The 21,168-nt window shown below is 42.9% G+C and overlaps 1 protein-coding gene across 1 annotated transcript; it reads right to left on the bottom strand.

The window, feature by feature from the left end:
- Positions 1 to 8,647: 8,647 nt before the first annotated feature.
- Positions 8,648 to 21,168, bottom strand: b4galt4 (UDP-Gal:betaGlcNAc beta 1,4- galactosyltransferase, polypeptide 4). Its single transcript, XM_080780562.1, has 7 exons — positions 21,040 to 21,168; positions 14,874 to 15,552; positions 13,024 to 13,256; positions 11,488 to 11,675; positions 10,581 to 10,703; positions 9,650 to 9,754; positions 8,648 to 9,009 (listed from the first exon to the last, which is right to left on the bottom strand). Exons 2-7 carry the CDS (start codon positions 15,157 to 15,159, stop codon positions 8,877 to 8,879), a joined length of 1,068 nt encoding a protein of 355 aa, XP_080636688.1. The 5' UTR covers positions 15,160 to 15,552; positions 21,040 to 21,168; the 3' UTR covers positions 8,648 to 8,876.

Below are 21,168 nucleotides of genomic sequence, written 5' to 3' on the forward strand. Positions count from 1 at the left end.
TGATATAGGTTCACCCACTCTCTCCCAGTTGGCCTCTCTGCTTGTAGTACAGAACCGACCAGCAGGGGTCGCTATAATACAGCTACAAGGACATAACGCAACAGACAAACCCTTTTCATGCCTTCATCATGGTAGCCATAATTTACATGAAATACATGTCAAATTAAACACAATGAATACACTGATGTTGGCCTACAAAGCAACCAAAGGTATATTATGGCACCCTTATATCTTCAAAGTCTGATCCAACCCTATATACACCATTGGTTCTCAAATTGGTTTTATACTGAAGTACCACCTCAGAATATATTTGGCTCTCCAAGTAGGCTACCACCATAATACAGGAGCGTATATACCTGCCCTTTGTGTTTCATTCCTATGAGCCAATAATGCTGCTGCTCTGACAAAACTCAAAGTCACAAAGCAGCACAACTGATTTCTAATGTGATTAATCCGTTCTCAAATCTTCTATTAACAGCTAGGTGTGTTGTAACTAAGACGAAAAATGTTCGTCTATACTACCTTTTTTCACTGACAAAAACTAAATGAAAACTAAGCTACGATGACTAAAACTAATTAAGACTAAATATACTGACAATTTCGTCAACAAATACAAACTAGACTAAAATGTTAGGAAGGGACTAGTGGACAAGAGATCCTGTATACCGTTAAGTCATTTTACACTTGGTTGCATGCTGGAAATGGCTTGTAGATCGGCTACTTTCACTCAGCAAGTGTAAACGGCATCAAGGCCCACATTTTAGTCGACTAAATCACCTGTAGATTCAGTCGACTAAAATCCTATGATAGTCACATTCCAGGTGACTAAAACCAAATAAACGTTTCAAGAGACAATGACTAAAACAAAAATCTAAATTTGCTGCCCAAAACAACACAGATGCAGCAGCAGCAGCAGTGGTAGCAGCGGTATAGCAGTGATAGCCTGTTGGACCTGAATGGAACTAAACCTTGATCAGTATCAGTTTTTACCCGCTGTGTGAGACGCGTTTGAATCCCCCTTAGCTGGCCTCTCTAGGCCAGGCAGTGATTTATCTTTGCTCTCTAGTCCAGGGGTATTCAATTAGATTAGGCCGGGGGCCACAACTGTAGAATGATTGTGTGTGGGGGGCCGCACAGTGTGCGCGCGAAGCGCGGAAATTTGTGGGTTCTCAAAATGCTTTTTGTGCTCAAACACGAAGATTTATGTATATTTCCGCACAGTAATGAGCAGGGTAATATGTCTATACAGGTATATGCCACCTTAGAATAGATGTAGGCCTAGACCTATTTGACAGTGCATAAACAGCATTGCTTTGACATTAACGACCATCAGCTGGACGGACACACACACACACACAAACATTACATAGAGCAGTGATTCCAAAGTGGGGTTCGGGGACCCCCAGGGTCCTTGAGGCAGTTCCAGGGGGTCCCCAGGGAAATGGTTTGGAATCAAATGGACCCTTATGGGTCTGTAACTCTGAGAGTGTACAAATGGAACCAAATGGACCCTAACAGGGTTTATTATTGTGACAATGATGGCTTCCATTTTCGCAACTTTTCAGGACTAGAAAGCCTGCAGTTTCTATTAGCTTGGATTCTCCATTGATGTCACTGTGGGTTTCTGAACTGCCCACAGCCCTCCTATGTGACACAGACCGAGTAGAAAAAAACGTGTCATTTTATCATGATTATTAGTGAGGACCTATTATGAAGATAGGTTGAAAAGTGGTCCTTTAATGATTACTGTCATTATGGTAATCTCACAATTAATATCGCACAAACCATACCTGTAACTTTTATTAGCCCTATTATTATTCTCAAAAAAAAAAAGAAAAAAAAAAGTTTTTTTTTTTTTTTTTTTTTTTTTAAATTCTTCCAGGGGCCACAAGGAGGCGCTCCGCGGGCCACATGTGGCCCGCGGGCCGCCAATTGAATATCCCTGCTCTAGTCTATCCACCACGTCCACATGCTCCTTTAGACTGACATATTATACGTAACCGAAGCTCCTGGATGCGTGTACGCTTTCTGTAAAGTGACGACGTGACACATCATCAGCTCCTCTACCTGCATGGAGACTGCTTGTCCTCTATAGCCTGTATCTGTGTGTGTTGCACTGTTAGGACACACGTGCACACATAGACGTCAAAAAGGGGGCTTCGGCCGCTGCCCTTTTACCCGTCTGTAAAACAACTGCCCTCTTCAGACCACGAATGGTGTTCCGTGGCTCAAATGCAGAATAAACTAGAAAAGTGTCCTTCTGGGCACAGGTCTCCACCAAGGGGATAGGAGTGTGTGTGATGTTTGGCAAAATGTTTAGGAGTAATATAAACATGTTTTGTGTGTGTGTGTGTGTGTGTGTGTGACACGGCTTGGCCTGTTGTAGCGCCACCATGAGGCTGATTTGAAAACTGTGAAGTGGCATTTCTTCCTCAGCCTAGTGGGAATATGCATGCACAGTTTCATCACAATCAGACGCTGCGTTGAGTAGTTGTGGCGATTTGTACAAAACGGGCTACTCCTGAAAGGTTTAGAAGCCAATCGTAGCCAATCAGGGTGGATTATGATAAATCAAATAAACCCGTCTTAATCACATGACTATGGAGAGTATGTGTACCGATTTGCGTGAAATTTGGATCAAATCTGAAGGAGTAATATTATAAAATGTGTTTTACATATGTCGGCCTCCTGGTGGCGCTATAAAGAGCAGATGTGAAGAATTCCAGGCAAGGGTTTTTCCTTGGCGTCTAGGGAGTGTGCATACACAGATCCGTATAGTTAGAGGTAAAAGCACTAATCGACCAGTTATAGCGCCACCATGAGGCTGAGTTGAAAATGTTCAAGTGGCATTTCTTCCTCGTCCTATAGTGGAAATGTGCGTGCACAATTTAACGGAAATCACACGATGTGTTCATGATTTGCAGTATTTTGTTTGAAACTGAGCACTCCTGCGAACTTTGGAAGCCAATCTTAGCCGATCAGGATGGAGTCTGAAAAATCTGAAAGACCCGTTTTGTTGAATGGCTCTAGAGAGACTGTGTACCAATTTGCGTGATGTTTGGACAAAATCTGTAGGTGTACTGTAAGCTTTTTACGGTGTAAAGACAAGACAGTCACATGAAATGGATGACTTTAAAAACACTGAGAACACACCCATGAGAAAAGAAATGTTTTTTTACTATCATTTTCACTTTTAAAAAGAACATCTCATTAGTCTCGAAATGCATATAACCCCATCATCATCATCATTCGTGCCACTCCTCCTACAAATACAATCAAAAAACATCTAAGACGATTTCAAATAAACTTTTTAAAAATAAACTAAAGATTCACATTATGAATGAACGCTACACGATGGCTCACACTGTGTAGATATGGGGGGGAATCCCTTTGAACATACAGTATTTCTAGAACAATGAATCATTTCACTTAAGGGTGCAAAAAAACAGAAATCCAAATGAAAACAAAAGAAAGAAATGTCTTCCCACTGGAAGGAAACCACATCGCAAAGATATTTGATATTTGCAAATCAAATGTTATAATAACAGGCAGGCCGTGAAGATTCATACATTCAGTACCATAATTAAAGGGGGTGTAAGTGATATTCTTTTGTTATGTTAAAGCACTAACTCTGGTGAGATGCGAAAATAGTGAATACCTTTCACTCTACAGTACTGTACTGTACTGTTGCTCTGGAGAGGGACGTCTGGGGAGCACTCTGGTGGAGCTGTTGCCCTCGCAACTTGACTACGGATAAGCGGTTGAAGATGGATGACTGTACTGTACTGTACTTGTACTGTACATTGACAATAATTTGAATCTCTCATCTCTATACAGTATTCCGATCGTTTGCTGTAGAGCGTTTGTTCAGTAACGTGAATCTCCCCCCGGGCCTCTTTTAGTAAACGGAAAATACTTTTTTTTCTCCTGGTCGGGATACCAGTTTGATCCAATCAGGAGAGAGACAGAGAGCCCTACAATGATAATTTATCAGCTTCAGTTTTGATATTGTTTCAAGTTGTGGCAATTTGGTTTCATTACTTCCAATTGCTACTTATGTTTACCCCTGAGTGTGAGTTCTCTCTACTTCAGAATATAGAGATGGAATTTGGGAATTTAGAGCTGAGAAAACGTCAAAACGTCAGCCATGGGTTTTTTTCTTACTTGGCACCTTAATAAAAGAGAGGCTTCTGCTCCGGTGTCTTCTCTACATTATGAAATATAGAGATATTATACTAACATTATACTAATACTACTACAAAGCATCATCACTTACACCTCCTCTAAATCAACTTACAGGCCCTCATGCCATCCACAACACAAAGGACCAGAAAATAAAATATGATAATTACAGTAATTAGATAATTATATAACAATAACAACTATCTAGAATAATAGTCTCGGATTGCAATTGTGTCCACAAAAGAAAAGAAAAAAAGGACTTCAACCGTATTAAGATCTGCAGTTCACCCGGTGTTAATTAATTCATTAATAACTGACCTACAAGCTAACAACGATGCAACAACACCGTGTGAGCTTGTAGATCTGTTCTTTTCGGCAAGCGACGCCGTTGTCCAAATGGAGTGTGTAGACTTGAGCTTCATAATGTGATCGTTCAAGATGTATCTATACTGTCACCTAATATGAATAATGATAGATAGATATGGATAGACGGACGGACGGGCGAAAATGTAGGGCTGGGAAATATATATTAAATATATATATCGATGTTATATCGTGACTTGTTTATGCTTAGACTTATTTAACCCATTTTGGTGTTAGCATCATGCTATGCTTTAGCCATTTGAAAAATAGCCGATCTACAAGCTCATAGCGCGCCACCGAGTGGCGCGCTATGAGCTTGTTGGTCTGCTATTTTTGAAAAATCGAAGAACGACTGACATAGAAACATAGCTTTTTCAGAAAACTGTCAGGATGTAGAAGAACATTTTTAGAATCTGATCTCAGGTCAGAATAAAAACTGTCAGGATGTAGAAGACTTTTTTAATCTGATCTCAGGTCAGAATGGGTTAAACAAATCAGATCATAACGACAGGCTGCGTCGCACCAACGTCTCAAAAGGAGCAGATCCCAACACGTTTTGAGCTTTGTAGATCTGCTACTTTTGTCGTTTTGGAATTTCACAAAATCGTGAAAACTTAACAGTTTCCACCGGCCGGGCCAGAGGCGATTATGGTTGATATAGGAGACTAGATATTATGGTCTGTGATCATAAGAATACCATGATATGGCAATAAAAGTTGTATTTCCCTGCTTCTAATCACTTTTATTTTGATACTAACGTAAAGGTTAGAAATTGGTTGTCTACGACCAAGCAGATCAAAAAGTAGCTGATCTAAGTAAAATATATATATGTATATTATCAAAACTTTGATTAATTTTGGTGTTGTCCATATCGCCCAGCCCTGCTGTAGGAAACACTGTCTAATGTTTTATCACATCAGTAGAGCATGGAAAGGTTTGTGTTTGGAATTCACAAACATTCTCAAATCGTACGACATACATGATATTGTTAAGTATATCATTCATGTACAGCAAAGTATGTAAGAAATGTAAAACCACAACTTCAGTCTCCTCATGTCTGTTATGAGGTCCAGAGGGTTGAATATGTTTAGAGTAACAGTGCGTTTTAACAGCGGGCGAGCATCGGCCGAAACACATCGCAATCGTAACACATTTAATATTGCTTGAGGAAATATCATTTACTGATCAGACCAACTACTGTAATAAAATAAAAATAAAACATATTTAGCAGTAACATAAGTAGGCACACCTGTAAAAAAATAAACATTATTAAGCCACCTGAAATGGATTAATTTCATGAATTCGTTGATGAAACTAAAAAGTCTATCTCGGGCACCATTTAAAAAATAAAATAAAAGATATGCAGGTATCTCTTTAAAATTGAAATGAAACAAAAAAAAGTTAAAACACCTGATCTCAAATGATCAATTAGATTTGTTTGAATTGCTGAATATTATAATATATTATAATAAAGAGGCAGAAAAAACCCCATCCATCATTGTATTCATAATTCCATAATAGTCTTAAGGCATTATATAAACACGACACAAAACAAGTTGGCCGTAACAATAGAAATGGAGTGGATGGACTTCACGGCAATAACAGTAACAGTAAGCTGGGAAAGCATTGCAGTCGACAAACAACATTAATATTAGTCCTGTGAAATGTGATAAAAGTTGTGCCCAACAACAGACAGTTTGTACTAAACATTATTGCACTCTTACTTTTCCATCAGCCCTCCTCAACCACACACAGCTTTAGTACAACGGAAATAATAAGGCCTTTGTTGAAACGCTAGTTAGATAAATGACACCTTATCACTGCCCCGTGGGGCACGTTGCCCCGTGGGGCACGTTGCCCCGTGGGGGCACGTCATGCTTTAAAAAAAAAAAAAAAGAAAACTGCTCTTCAAGAACAATTGCTCGTTCAGTTCCTGTTTGTGTGCAGCGAGCGAGCGAGGGGGCACTTGTTCTGAACGAGGGCTTTAGGGGTTCGGTTTGAAATGAAGACTGCTCTCTCTCCTTGACCTGGTCGACTCGTATTTAACCCATTCTGACCTGAGATCAGATTCATAGGCTACGAGGTTTCCACTGACTGGACACACACTGGTCTGATGAACCCATTCTGACCCGAGATCAGATTCTAAAAAATGTCAGTCGTTCTTCGATTTAAAAGAAAATAGCAGACCTACAAGCTCGTAGCGCGCCACTCGGTGGCGCGCTACGAGCTTGTAGATCTGCTATTTTTCAATAGCTAATGCATAACATGATGCTAACAACCAAAACGGGTTCCTGTTCAGAATGGGTTAAACCCTACATAAATAGGGTCAACTACTTATGTACTTGAACCCTCTATATCAAATCTCTTCGCCGGAAAACGTGTGACGCGATAATGTTCGCCCCTTTAGAATAGGGACGCCCGCGAGGGTTCAAGTTTAACAACTTTTTTCCCAGTGAAGGATTTGTTCTTTTAACATAACATAATAAAATGAAAGCTGAGTTGCCGGGTATTTGAAAGGGACTTGACCATACATGTAACAATAATACATTTTCCTAGCTTGTTGTGTGAGAAGAAGCATTGAGTGCTTGTGGTGGTGGTGGTGGCGGCGCGATCATAAAACAAAGAAAAACTACCAAAAACAACTTTTGGCAACTGCATGACTATGAATATGAAATCATTGTGAAAAGAAGCTGTGTCCAAAAATCACTCACTCACTCTACAGTCCACTGTGAACCGGTGTTGTTTCTGGCAGCAAATTTTGATTTTAGTTTTACTCATAGTCTTTTGAATAGTTTTCATTTAGTTGTAGTCACATTTTAGTCACCTGGGGCCGTTTTAGTGTTAGTCTAGTTTTAGTTTTTCGAACGAAATATATTTTGGCGGGCCGTGATGCCGTTGTAATGACTGTTTTTTTTTCACTTGCTGAAAATAGCCGATCTACAAGCTTGCATGCAACTAATTGTAAAATGACTCATGCTGGATCTCTTGTCCACTATAGTCCCTTCCTAACATTTTAGTCTAGTTTATATTTGTCGACGAAATTGTCAGTATATTTAGGCTTAGTTTTCATTCAGATTCCATTTAGTTTTCGTCAGTGGAAAGTGATCACATTCTTAATTTTGCTCCCGATCCGATTCCGATCGTTTGAAAATGACTACCTACTCACCGTCTGCACAAAATGAAATGGAACGCCCAAAAATAAATACATAAAAGGAGAGAGAGCAGCACATGCTGACGATGATAACTTCCCATATACATGATCAGTTATTCTCAACCAGTTTGATATGCGTTAATCATCATAATAATAATAATAATAATAGTAGGCCACGGACATTTTGATATGTTCTTTCTTATCAGTTATCTCTCCAGTCTACAGTTTTTTTCTGCCGTTTTCACTAGACTCTTGAGAGTGGCGCTCAAATGGAACCAAAATGGACCCGTCATTTGTGTGAGTCTAATGAAAACGGCATCTCTCTCTCTCTCTCTCGGAGTGTACAAAGGGGGGACGGACAGGGGGATGGGGGGATGGGTGCGTTCGGTTCCCATTCCAAACGGTCAGTCATTTCACCACTGACTGCCCTGTCCAGAGCAGTGGTAAAGGAGGAGTGAATGGTTTTGGACATATTACAGAGTTATGGCCGCCGCTGTAGACAAGCAACGTTGAAAAGATTTTGTGTCTCTCTCTTCAGTCCAGTCACCCAGGCAGCACGTGCACACATAAGACATCAAAAAGGGGGGGGGGCTTCGGCCCCTGCCCTTTTTACCCCGTCTGTAAAAACAACTGCCCTCTCCTCCAGACCACGAATGCAGCGTTTACTACATGGTGAAAGAAATGAAAAAAACGCCACTTCCTCTTCTCCTTTCCATGCCATACCCGAGAATTGCCTTTTTTTCTCCGGAACTCTCCTGATCTTTGAACGCGTGCATTTTCGCATCGAAAGAATGTCGTTTTATAGAAAATAAATCCATGGTCATCTCGCCGCATCTCCAGGTAGCCGACAAGTGCGGCAGTGTGGGGGGGTCGCGCCCGGGGAAAATAGCCGATCTACAAGCTAGTTTGTAGATCGGCTATTTTCTTCCAAAAGTGCCCTCTTAATTAAACGGAATCCTAGCCATTCAGGATATATCTGCGGTTGTTTAACGGCATCGTTGGTCGTCCTGGGACTCAATCTCTCTCTCTCTCTCGGCCCATAAACGTTTGTGTTTCTTTTAAAAATGATAACTTCGACGAAATCCCGTTTTACTTGATAAGAAAGAAAGCAGCAAATAGCCATTGTTGTTCGTGGTCAACGCCGTCTCTCTCTCTCTCTCTGGGTGAGAGACCTCCGTCCTCAGTGGGGCTTTCCGATGTCCACGGTGACGTTGATGTAGAGCGGTGGTCTCTCCACCGACAGGGTCTTGTAGGAGCAGGAGTTCAGGCCGTCCTTCTTCCACACCTGGGGCGTCCGTCCCAGCAACCGCATCCTGCGGACAACAAAACAAGATATAACAATCTTTAGTTTATTATTACATGGCTTTTTGGTTTGAATGCTTTGATTCTGATCGGGTGAATTCAGTGAGTGAGTTATGTCTGGATAACAGACCTGCTCCACTCTATAACAGACCTAATCAAACCCTCTGAGCACCAGCTGTGCTCGGCTGCGCCCCGCTTGATTTAACTGCTGTTTCCAACATGACAGCCATGTAAACACACACACACACACACACACACACACACAATGTAATTTACATCTAAACATTGCTCTCAAAAAAGCTTTTTTGAAAACATTTGAGCGAGAATTAGACAAAGCAGTATACCCGAAAATGGATTCTATTTGATTAACTCACTTCCTTGTTTTCCGACAGTGCTCCAGCCCTGTAGCTGGCCAGACACAGCCAGCGCAAACTAATGGAATTGCTGTGTTTTGGGTCAATTTAATAATTTGTGTTAGGTAGCCATGTAATAATTGGGATAATATCTGGCTAGGTGGTCGTTGTTGGAACGCTTGTGTCTTTTCCTCTTAACGGTTACGTATGGACCATGAAGTCGTAGTTTAAATGGACCGACCTGTCTTTGTTGATTTCGTTACGTATGGACCATGAGGTCGTAGTTTAACGGACCGACCTGTCTTTGTTGATTTCGTTGCCGCTGTCGCGTTTATGGAACACCATGGTGTAGCGGGCGATGTCGGCCGGAGGACGGAGGATCTTCATCTTCTGCAGCTCCACCCTGTGAGGAGAACCAGGAAGTTATATAATATAGTTCCACCCTGTGAGGAGAACCAGGAAGTTATAGAATATAGTTCCACCCTGTGAGGAGAACCAGGAAGTTATAGAATATAGTTCCACCCTGTGGGGAGAACCAGGAAGTTATAGAATATAGTTCCACCCTGTGAGGAGAACCAGGAAGTTATAGAATATAGTTCCACCCTGTGAGGAGAACCAGGAAGTTATAGAATATAGTTCCACCCTGTGAGGAGAACCAGGAAGTTATAGAATATAGTTCCACCCTGTGAGGAGAACCAGGGAGTTATAGAATATAGTTCCACCCTGTGAGGAGAACCAGGAAGTTATAGAATATAGTTCCACCCTGTGAGGAGAACCAGGGAGTTATAGAATATAGTTCCACCCTGTGGGGAGAACCAGGAAGTTATAGAATATAATTCCACCCTGTGAGGAGAACCAGGAAGTTATAGAATATAATTATGTTCTTCATTCTGACCTGAGATCAGATTAAAAAAATGTCTGTTTGAAAATGACAGTTTTCTCAAGAAGCTATGTTTCTATGTCAGTGGTTCTTCGATTTTTCAAAAATAGCAGATCTACAAGCTGAAAACTGGAGGATTTAGAAGATTTTTTTAAATGTTGAGGTCAGGCCTAAATGGCTTAAGGCCATGTCACACCAATGCAAGCATGCCGAGTCACGGGTGTGGTTTGGGCCTTAGGGGTCTCAGTGGGTGTGGTTTTGGGCCTTAGGGGTCTCAGTGGGTGTGGTTTTGGGCCTTAGGGGTCTCAGTGGGTGTGGTTTTGGGCCTTAGGGGGTCTCAGTCAGTCACCTGATGCGGAGGTCGTCGTCCTCCCCCCCCCAGCCCCAGTACGCGTTGGAGAATCCGTTGACTTTGTGAAACTGCTCCTTCGTCATGGCCGTGACTCCACCGAAGTAGCCTTTGTAACGCAGCCTGTAACGCAGCGGGGACAGAGAGAGCAGAGGGTAAACTGATTAGGAAAGGTTGTTCTTGAGCAGGTACAGTACTACCAGCCTAGGTACTGTATTCTTTTATTTTATTAATTGAATCAAATAAATCCTGTTTTTCAGCATGCCCCATCACTCCACGTGAGAAAGACCTTTACTGAACAAACACTCTGCTATACTATGGGACTGTCACTATCCTATTGTATTACCGATGAATTGAGTACAATGGAACACAATGGAAATGGAAACTAGCCCCCCCCCCCCTCCCCTAGCTGTGGGGCTTTTTGTGTTTTCCTTTTAGCACAACCTTTGACTGTACTGTATTCAATCAAACACTATAGAGCTGTTTAACACTTATTTTAAACAAACACAAAAAACTATCACTTACACCCCTTTGAGAAACGGAGCTCTGTGTGTGTGTGTGTGTGTGTGTGTGTGTGTGTGTGTGTGTGTGTGTGCGTGTGCGTGTGTGTGTGTGTGCGTGCGTGCTTGTGTGCACGTGCACGGTGTCCTGTATACACTGCTGTCTCAAGAGTGAGATGAGAGCCCAGTCTGAGCCTGTTTTGAGTGAAGACAGTCAGCCAATCGGGTGCAAGTTTACTTGGAAGATAGCCAATCAGGTGCTATATAGCTTACTTGAAGTCAAGCCAATCAGGTGCTATATAGCTTACTTGAAGTCAGCCAATCAGGTGCTATATAGCTTACTTGAAGTCGAGCCAATCAGGTGCTATATACCTTACTTGAAGTCAGCCAATCGGGTGCAGTCTTACTTGTATCCCGTGGCGTTGCGGCCCACCACCAGGTGTCTGGGCTGCTCGGCGCAGGTGTAGAGGTTGTGGTCGTTCTCGGGCACCAGGTCCACGTCGTGGAAGATGAAGCAGTCCCAGGCGTGGTCCCTGAGGGCCTCCAGGTAGCCCACGTTCAGCAGCTTGGCGCGGTTGAACGTCGCGTCGCCGGCCTTTTGATAAAAAATAAATAAAAGCACATGGTCGCTTAGACGTCAGATCCACAGCAGAGCCAGAGAGATTCCTTCTGCGTCTGTAACGTCTTGACAAATTTTACACAAGTGACATTAAGGGGCTGGATGGTAACCGTATAAGGTTGCCAGTTCGAACCCTGTGGGTTTCTCCCAGAGTAAGGGCCGATTCATACTCCTATTTTACCGCTGTTTCGGCACTGTAGTGCGGAAATGATTTTGGCTCGTCAGAAATTTTCAGTAGCACCGAAGAGGCGACTTTAGGACGGTACCCGCCCCCCCGAACCTCAAATGACGTCAAATTGTAGGCTTTACAGAGCCGAACCGACTTTTATTCGGCTCTAAAATAGGAGTATGAATCGGCCCTAAGTGTCAAAGTGTCCTTGAGTAAGTAAAGTAAGTAGCCTTGCCGAGCCATGAGGCCCATAGGGGCAGGAGCCTATCTCCTGTTTCTGTAGCGTGAGGCAGCTCGATGTACAAGTACACCCCCTGGACATGACGCTAGTATGTCGCAGGGACTTACCCCCAATCCAACCCTTGATGCTGAGTGTCAAGCAGGGAGGCACTGGGTCCCATTTTTAGAGTCTTTGGTATGACCCGGCCGGGGATCGAACCCCGACCTCCCAGTCTCAGGGCGGACACTCTAACCACAAGGCCACTGAGCTGGTGTCCTTGAGCAAGACACTAATTGCTCCTGATGTGCTGGTTGGTGCCTTGCATGGTGTCCGCCGCCATCGGTGTGTGAATGGGTGTGTGGGTGAATGTAATGCACAATATATGTAAAGCTCCTTGGATAAAGACGCTTATATAAATCCACCGTTTACCATTTACAAAATATATCGTCTCTGTGTCGGGTGGAAATGTCCACGGGCTAATAATTAATGCCAATTTCTGGGGTTCCTTGACATGAAAAGGTCTGGGAACCACAGTGCAGGTGGAGGTGTGTCTATACCTGCTGTGTGCCGTAGTGCAGGTGGAGGTGTGTAGTGTGAGGTGGTGCAGGTGGTAGTGTACCTGCTGTATGACGTAGATGCTGTAGTGTGTAGTGTGTAGTGTGAGGTGGTGAAGGTGGTAGTGTGTAGTATACCTGCTGGATGACGTAGATGCCGTAGTGTGTGGTGGTAGTGTGTAGTGTGTAGTGTACCTGCTGTATGACGTAGATGCCGTAGTGTGTAGTGTGAGGTGGTGGAGGTGGTAGTGTGTAGTGTGTAGTGTAAGGTGGTAGTGTGTAGTGTACCTGCTGTATGACGTAGATGCCGTAGTGTGTAGTGTGAGGTGGTGGAGGTGGTAGTGTGTAGTGTGTAGTGTAAGGTGGTAGTGTGTAGTGTACCTGCTGTATGACGTAGATGCCGTAGTGCAGCTGCTGCCTCTGCAGGAAGGGGTGCAGGTGGTGCAGCAGGTAGCGCAGGTGTTTCTCGCGGCTGCGGTGCGGGATGAGGATGGCCACGCTCTGCCTCGCCACGCAGTCCGGAGGACGGTACTGACCCGCGCTGACCGCCGCGTTGTCCCCCTCCACCTCCGCCAGGGTCAGGGACGGCCCGAAGGACAGCTTCAGGGCTCCCTCTGCACGGAATGAGCACGTTATTAAAACACATTCTGACTGGGCTGGAACCCCTTTGGGTGTTTTAAGCATTATGTTATGCTTTAGCTATTGGAAAAATAGCAGATCTACAAGCTCATAGCGCGGCACCGAGTGCCGCGCTATGAGCTTGTAGGGTCGTGAAAATGCGGCATAAAATCTTCTTTCAGAGCGGAAGGTTTTTCACTCAAATCTTTGCTTCTGAGGGGTTCATGGAATAACATATTTTCAGATGGGGGTCGGTCGGTGGCCAATTACATATAATTTTGCGGGGTCCTTGACATGAAATATTGAGCACTACTGACATTGAAACTGACAGGAAAACTGTCAGGATTTAGAAGATTTATTTATTTATTTCGACGTCAGGCCTAAATGGCTTAAGACCTGGAACCTGTGTCACTTTTAGCGTTTAACCCAAGGGGCCAGCTAGGCACTCCAATGTTGAAGCGCTGGTCCCTAGTGGTAAGAGGAAGGACTGCAGGCGGACCCGTGGATTCTTGACGAGGAAACCCCGTGCAACCGAGCGCCCAATGTAAAGCCCAGGTGCACTCTGGGTGCACTTCCGCATTTGGACACCAAAATTTGGTGTCCAAATGCGGAAGTGAAATGCTGAATCAGCGAAAAGACGGTACTTCCGGCAGCCTTCCGGGTGCTTCAAAACGCCACTGAGCAACTTCCACTGACATGAATAGCGGAGGGGGCGGAGCTTCGCGCTAGTTTAGTCTCTATCCTTTTAATACTCTATGGTTTAACCGCATTAACCATTATATTACCTATTATACTTTCAGCTATTGAAAAATAGCAGATCTTAGCTTGTAGATCGCACATATATATTCTTTACCAGCGAATGTTTTTAACTCAAAACATATTTGCTTCAGATGGGGGTCCGCCGCGGCCAAATACAGATAATTATGCGGGGGACGGGGGTCCTTGACATGAAAAGGCTTGAGAAGTTACCACGGATACGTTTTTATCAGAAAACTGTCAGGATTTAGAAGACATTTAGTAGAATCTGGTCTCAGTTGGGTTTAAAGGTAGAGTCAGTGATTTCACTTAATTCAAATATCACTTATTTTTTTGTTTTGTTGTGATAATCCTCTCTACTATAGAGTGTGCTGACCATATAAGGAGTTCCTCCCTGTCCCCAGTTAACCCCTGGGGGTCAAAAAACCTTAGGTTTCGTTTTTGTTCTCTATCCTGATTGGATGAAAGCTTGTGTCCCAAGGCAAAAACTAAACCTAAGGGTTTTTGACTGAAATCACTGACACCCCCTTTAAAGCAAAGATAAAGTCTCATGCAGGGACAGGAGTGTTCAGGGAGGCCACTGTTCGCCGGCTACCTTTTTCCACTGACGAAAGCTAAATGGAAACTAATTGAAAACTAAGCTATGATGACTAAAACGAAGACTATACTGACAATTTCGTCGGCATCAAGGCTCGCCAAAACACATTTTAGTCGACTAAATCAACTGTAGATCTAGTCGACTAAAATCGTATGATATTTTGTCGACTAACACTAAAACATTCCAGGTGACTAAAATGAAACTAAATAAAGTTTCATTCCAAAAACAACAGTGGTGCGTGCACCATGCATATACTCACTCAGCAGGGGTGATTTGTCCGGACAGTGGTCTTTGGGTGTCTGGTCTTGGGTGACGCCCTGTGTGGGCGAGGCTGACCTCCCAGCAGGGTCCTCCTCCTCCAGCAGCTTCACGGCCAGGCCTCTGCTGACCGTCAGGAACGCCCCCATGGCCAGGGGCAAGTCCTGGGCCGTCCGCACCGTCTCACCTGCGAAGGCAGCGATCCACGCCAGCACGCTGAGCGATAGCAGGAACAGAATCACGTACTTCCCCCGGCGGAGGACCATGGCCATGGGACAGACGCCCATGGCGGGAACACGGCAGCGTTGACGATGACGACGATGTGGCACAAAGTCCCGAGTAGAGCCCCGTTCCGTTCGCTGTTGTTGGCAGAAATGATTGGGTTCTCTGGGGGAGGAGGAGGGGGGGTTTGTTTATGATACTTCCTCTATGGAGGAGGCGGTGGTGGCGTTGAAAACGGAGCGGGTCGCGGTGGCGGTGGGTCGGCGGTCCAGTCGTCCCTCCTCCATGGCGGCAGTGAAGCATGTGATGGTGATGATGATGGTGATGATGTGTGTGGTCTTCATCTCAGCCACACATCGTCGCTTTGCTTCGTGAGGTCTTCGGTGGTCCGTCTGGGGAACGACGAACGAACCATCGAAGTCCAATCGCCCGCCAGGCACAACGAGATGATGATATAACTGTAATGAGAGGGAAAGAGAAAATCATATATTAATTTAACCCATTTTGAACTGAGATCAGATTCTACGAGCTTCGTACGAGCTTGTAGATCTGCTATTTTTGAACAATCGTGAAAATGTGCCGCAAATCTTTAAATACATATTCTTTCAGAGCGAACGTTTTTAACTCAAATCGTTGCTTCTGGAGGGCACATATTTTCAGATGGGGGTCGGCGGCCAAATACAGAGAATTCTGAGGGTTCTTGACATGAAAAAGGTTGAGCATCACTGACATAGAAATCTGTTAGGATTAAGATTTTTTTTTATGTAGCCCAGTGGCATATATGCCTGTAGTTCTATGTAAATCCACCAGGTGGCACTGTCACTTTAGGAGTGCCATGTTCTGGGGGTCAAGGGGGTTACACTAAAAAACATCTTGAATAATAAGAAGCAACCTGTGTTTGTTTGTGGGGTTTCTTTGAGAAGATCTTGACGATTGTAAACAAGAGGTGAAAGCTGAACTAGTAACTACTAACTAGTAACTCAATTTGGTTGAGTTTCTGTGTCTTTGTACTGTCTTGGAAAGGGGTGAAAAATGGAGACCAGTGTTTGCTCAGTGTGTGAGTTGGCCGTTCCTCATACACTGTTTGTGGTGAGTTTTAGGTTTAACTCACCATATTTGGTCCATTAATGTCATTTAATTTTTGTTTCATTGAAATGGAATATCTCATTTCATTGTGGTATATTTCCTCTTTGTTTTATCTAGATATAGAGCCACTACCGTATTTTGTTTAGATTTATTTTATGTTACAGGCTTGCATGCCATATTTAGAATGTGCCTCAGTGTATGAATGAATGAACCATTGCAAAGCGCTTTGAGCACTTGGAAAAGCTCTATAAAAAATGCAATTCATTATTATTATTGTAGGTCTAAAATTGGTTAAATAATTGAAATCAGGACTTCATTAGATGGTGTAATACTCAGGGGAGAGGTTCAGGTCAAAGCAGCTTATCCAATCACATGGCCACACCCACCCACCCCGATACTGCTGCTATTACGTTACTGTTATTGAGGCTATGCGCGTGACATCATCATATCCAGACTGTATGCGGGAACGCCTGCTGACTGAGTGGCAAAAAAACGCATTTTTTCACCCAGTGTCAATTATCTAATGTAATCCTGGGCGCTATACACTTCCTCTGCCAACCTGGGGAGGGCAGCGGACTGACCTCATGCTTCCTTCTATGCATGAGGAGTCCAAGCTGCTTCTTTTCACCTGACAGGGGGGGAGTTTCCCTGGTTGGACGTATAGCGCGTGGAAGGAACACATTATTCCGACCAGTTCCTTTCCCCTCCATGCCTGAAAACGAGGCACAAATCTTTGAATATACGTTTTTAACTCAAATCCTTGCTTCTATATATACCTTTATTGAAAGGATAAGCCCCTTGAGATGTCTCATCTCATTTTAGAGGGGGTCCTTCTGGGGGGGGGGGGGGGGGGGGGGGGGGTCCTCCTTGACATGGAAAAGGTTGAGTATACCAGTGACAGATAGAAACAATAGGTTTTTTCAGAAGACACATTTCTTTAGAATCAGCCTCAGGTCTAAAAAATGGGTTAAACTCGCTTTGCCACTCAACTTTATGCATGCACAACATGCCCTCTATTTACATTAGAAAGCTAAATCATTTGTACAGTACAGACAGTATCCCCTTACTTACAGGACCAGTATATCTGGTGTAATAGTAATGCTAATACCCCCATGATCAATAGTACCTCGTATAATATGCTGGGAACTGGGAAGGAAGTGGGACTATACTGTCTTTTGTTTAAGTGTCACCTGTTCTCTCTCACGTGGGCTTTCCTGTTGTTGACACGGTTCCAATTCATTTGTTCTCACTCACACACACTCTCCATACAATGGTGTCCTCCGTCCTACCGATGCTAATCTGCAGCTGTAACAGTATATACCTGCGTTGTGTTGTGTGTTCATACTAGGGTGCACCTCGGTCCAGATAATAATGCACATCCTGTTGACGCGCTGCTGCTGCTTTTGTTTCACTTTTTCTGCTCTCGCTCGCACATTAACCGTCGGGGTCTCGAGTATCTCGTCCTCCCGAGAGACAATTAACATATCTTTGCTGTTGCTGCGAGAAAACCTCCTATGTCTCCACAACCGGCACCAACGGGAGTCATGTTCCAAAAAGGAGAGCAAAAAACATAGCCCGATCTACAAGCGATCAAGACGCCGTCCGTTGCGCAGCGTTTTTTAGCTTGTAGATCGGTTCTTTTTTTTTGTTCTACTTTTGTATGACGCTGCAGTTTGACGGCAAAGTTAAAATAATTATGGAGATAAGAGTTTTCTGCTGGACAGCAATATTATATATCCTCATCCTGCCTATAAGCTTATTGCACTGTCCACTGTCCAGAAGCAACGCTTTGAGTTAAAAACTTTCGCTCTGAAAGAATATTCCAAATTTGCGACACATTTTCACGATTTTTAAAAAATAGCAGACCTACAGTACAAGCTAATAGCGTGCCACGCTATGAGCTTGTAGATCTGCTATTTTTCAATATAGCTAAAGTATAACATAAAACACCAAAAGGGTTTCCCGTTCAGTATGGGTTAAAAGTTAAAACACAGAGTGTGTCATAGATGATGGTTGCTCTTGATATGAGATTAGAAACAATGGATATGGAAAATAAATAATGGAACAATTATGGGGTGAAAACAAATATGGAATCTTGGAAGTATGTTGTGTGAACCGCGCTCACCTTAGAAATGATATGTTCTGCCAACCTGAGTGTTATGTAATCGCACGGCGCCATGTGGCGCGCAGGCCTGGCATTTATTGCTTTCAGTAGTGTGTACAACAGGCTAGCATGGACCTATAGTTAATGTTCTTTGTCAAGATTCAACAGATGTATTGTCACAAGGACGTACAGTATGCACTGTAAACGACTTTGCAGTAGGTTGGGGTGCTCCGTAATGCACATTAAAATACACATGAAAAATAGGAGATCTACAAGATCATACCGTGGCCCCGAGTTCACGCTACGAGCGTGTAGATCTGCTATTTTTTGAAAAATCGTGAAAATGTGTGCAAATCAACTTAAAATAGTATGTTTAAGTACAGAATAAATAATCTCTCAATCACCGGGTAATGACTGTGACACAGTCCTGTATCTGAAAGGTCAGAAATGCTGTCCTTGCAACCACAATGTTTCCAGCCGGACAGGTCTAGTCCAGAATGCCACTTAAGCACTATATACTTTGTTGTACCACAAATAGCAAACATATGTTGACCTACAAGCTTGTAGACGTTTGGAAAATGTGAAAAATTTAGAAAGCTTTTGCCTATAATCCCATGTTGAAAGTGGTTATCACTTAACATACCTACACCCACACAGTATCATTGGTATGAAGTGTAACTGAATATCGCTGTTTTAGTATCCTCACTTATTAACCTGAGTTTGATTCTACAAATGTTATGTTATGGATTATGGTTATGGCAAAACTTAACTTAAATAATAATAATCACTATTATGGATCCATAAAACATTTATTCAGCTTCTTTTGAATGCATTAATTGCATACACTATTCGGTGATATATTTTCTGCCTAGTTGGGCCCGAAACCGAATAGGCCGAAAATGCATTTTTTAACCATTTTCTGCCGAATATTTTCTGCGGCCGAATATTCGGTGCATCAATACTATGAATATATATATTTCACACACAGCGAACGTTTTTAACTCGTATCTTTGCTTCTGGGGGGGTCCCTGGAACAACAGTCGGGGTCAGTTGCCAATTTCATTATATAATTTGTGGGGTCCTTGACATGAAATAGTTTTAGATAGCATTTGACATGACCCATGTCAGCAGCATACAAGGCCATGATAAAATACCACAGAAGATTAGTTTTTTTTCTTCCTATTTATCAGTCTTATAGCCTGGGGGAGGAATGGTCCTGCATGTGATAACGAACTGGTAATAAAACTTCCATCTTCTCATTACTGTGGTTCAGTTGTAAATGTTGGAGAGTAGAAGGAGAATAGATCTTTAACTCTTGAGTGTAAAATGAAACCAAAATAGACCCTTTACGGCTTACGGGTCCATATGGTTTCATTTTTACGAGTTCAATTATTGCATTACTTCATTTACAAGACGTCTACACAATTAGAGAATGCAGAAGAACAATTGTTATTTGCCTTATTATCTCTCCTAATGGTAATAACAACATCAATACAGCATGGAATTGTAGACAAAGTCTTATCCAAGAACAACAACACAAATATCCGTTAGTTCCGGGTCTGAGAGGCTAATGTCATGATCAAATGGAGGCTCATGGCTCAAATTACGAATAAATAATGAGCCTTGACAAGGTGAAAAGGGTTGAAAAGCACTGTTCTAATTCAAATTGCCTCAACAATCCTGCATTGATCCAGCTATAGGGGTCCTCTCTGAAACACTTACAGACATGTTGAGGAGGAGAAAGGGCCCTGCAGCTAAGTTGTGCCACCTCATTATTGTCAGTGCCGAGTTGGAGTGCTGACTCACTCTTTTGGAAGAAGAACTCAGTGTGTGTGAGTGAGTGAGTGACCCCCCCCCTCCCCCCACCCAGACACCCTTTGTTGCTAAGTAACTAATACACATGTTCAAGATAACTCACACAGCTTTTTTCTTCTTTTCTTCAATTTGTAGCAATTGTATAGAAACGTGATATTAACTTAATTGTAGGACGTTCAACTGCATGTTCTAAAATAATCATGTACTGTAGTGTACATTAGGAGCGTTTTCCAAAAGGTATGTGTTGTTGTTTTTTTTACATTTTGGGGGAAAATAGCCAATTTTACATGGAGTTGCCCACCTTTGTGTGTCCACTCTCTTCCTCCTACCAGAAATAGTATTAAAACCTTGGGTTGGTTTCACAGGGTTAACTTAGCTCTGGTCCATAGCCTTCTACTGCTTCGATTCTGCCCTGCAAAGCAGTAGAAGGCTATATGGACGAGAGCTAGGGTTAACTACTATAGTGTGGTCCTTGTGGGACTGGCATTAATTAAAAACTGTTCAAACTGCACACAATGTCCTCTGACTGAGTCTAGTCCTTCTACAAAACGATGATTTTTTTAGTATCAAAGCAGAACACACATGAAACGATGGACACCATGCCACCAAAAACACTGCATAAGATGCATTCACAATTAATATGCTTTAGGAACAATAACATCAGCTTAGAATAGATTCAAACATGCATGCAGTAGATATAAACACACAAACATCCCCTGATCCACGTTAAACGCTAAAAAGATAAAATAGTATTTATCTAAAATGAGTCAATCGGACATTTAAAAAGCAGGACTCTAGCCATTATAGTCTGAGTAACAACAGCAAACCAGATGTTCTGTGATCAACTCATTCTGTGAAGTTAGCCAGTTTGCAAATAAAAAGATAAGATGGCAAAAAAAGAACGAAATTAACTTTGTTTTCTGAATGTAAAGTGACTTACATCTGAGATCGAGGACCATCAGTCAGACAGGTCAGCAGCGGACAGTGATCACCATTCAAAGCGCAGATCTGTAAGACCATCAAACATCTGTGTTTATGTTATTGTACCTGATGTGTGAGTGTGTGTGTG

Source organism: Protomyctophum bolini (genome assembly GCF_963924005.1).
Source record: "Protomyctophum bolini genome assembly, chromosome: 13".
Classification (NCBI taxonomy): domain Eukaryota; kingdom Metazoa; phylum Chordata; class Actinopteri; order Myctophiformes; family Myctophidae; genus Protomyctophum; species Protomyctophum bolini.

What these genes read in the sequence shown, in the direction of transcription:
- b4galt4 (XM_080780562.1), bottom strand. Translation starts at nt 15,159, where the DNA reads ATGGGCGTCTGTCCCATGGCCATGGTCCTCCGCCGGGGGAAGTACGTG. An exon ending in GGACAAATCACCCCTGCTGA is followed by an intron (nt 13,257 to 14,873) that starts GTGAGTATATGC and finishes CATTCCGTGCAG; the next exon opens with AGGGAGCCCTGAAGCTGTCC. An exon ending in GACGACGACCTCCGCATCAG is followed by an intron (nt 9,755 to 10,580) that starts GTGACTGACTGA and finishes TTCTCCTCACAG; the next exon opens with GGTGGAGCTGCAGAAGATGA.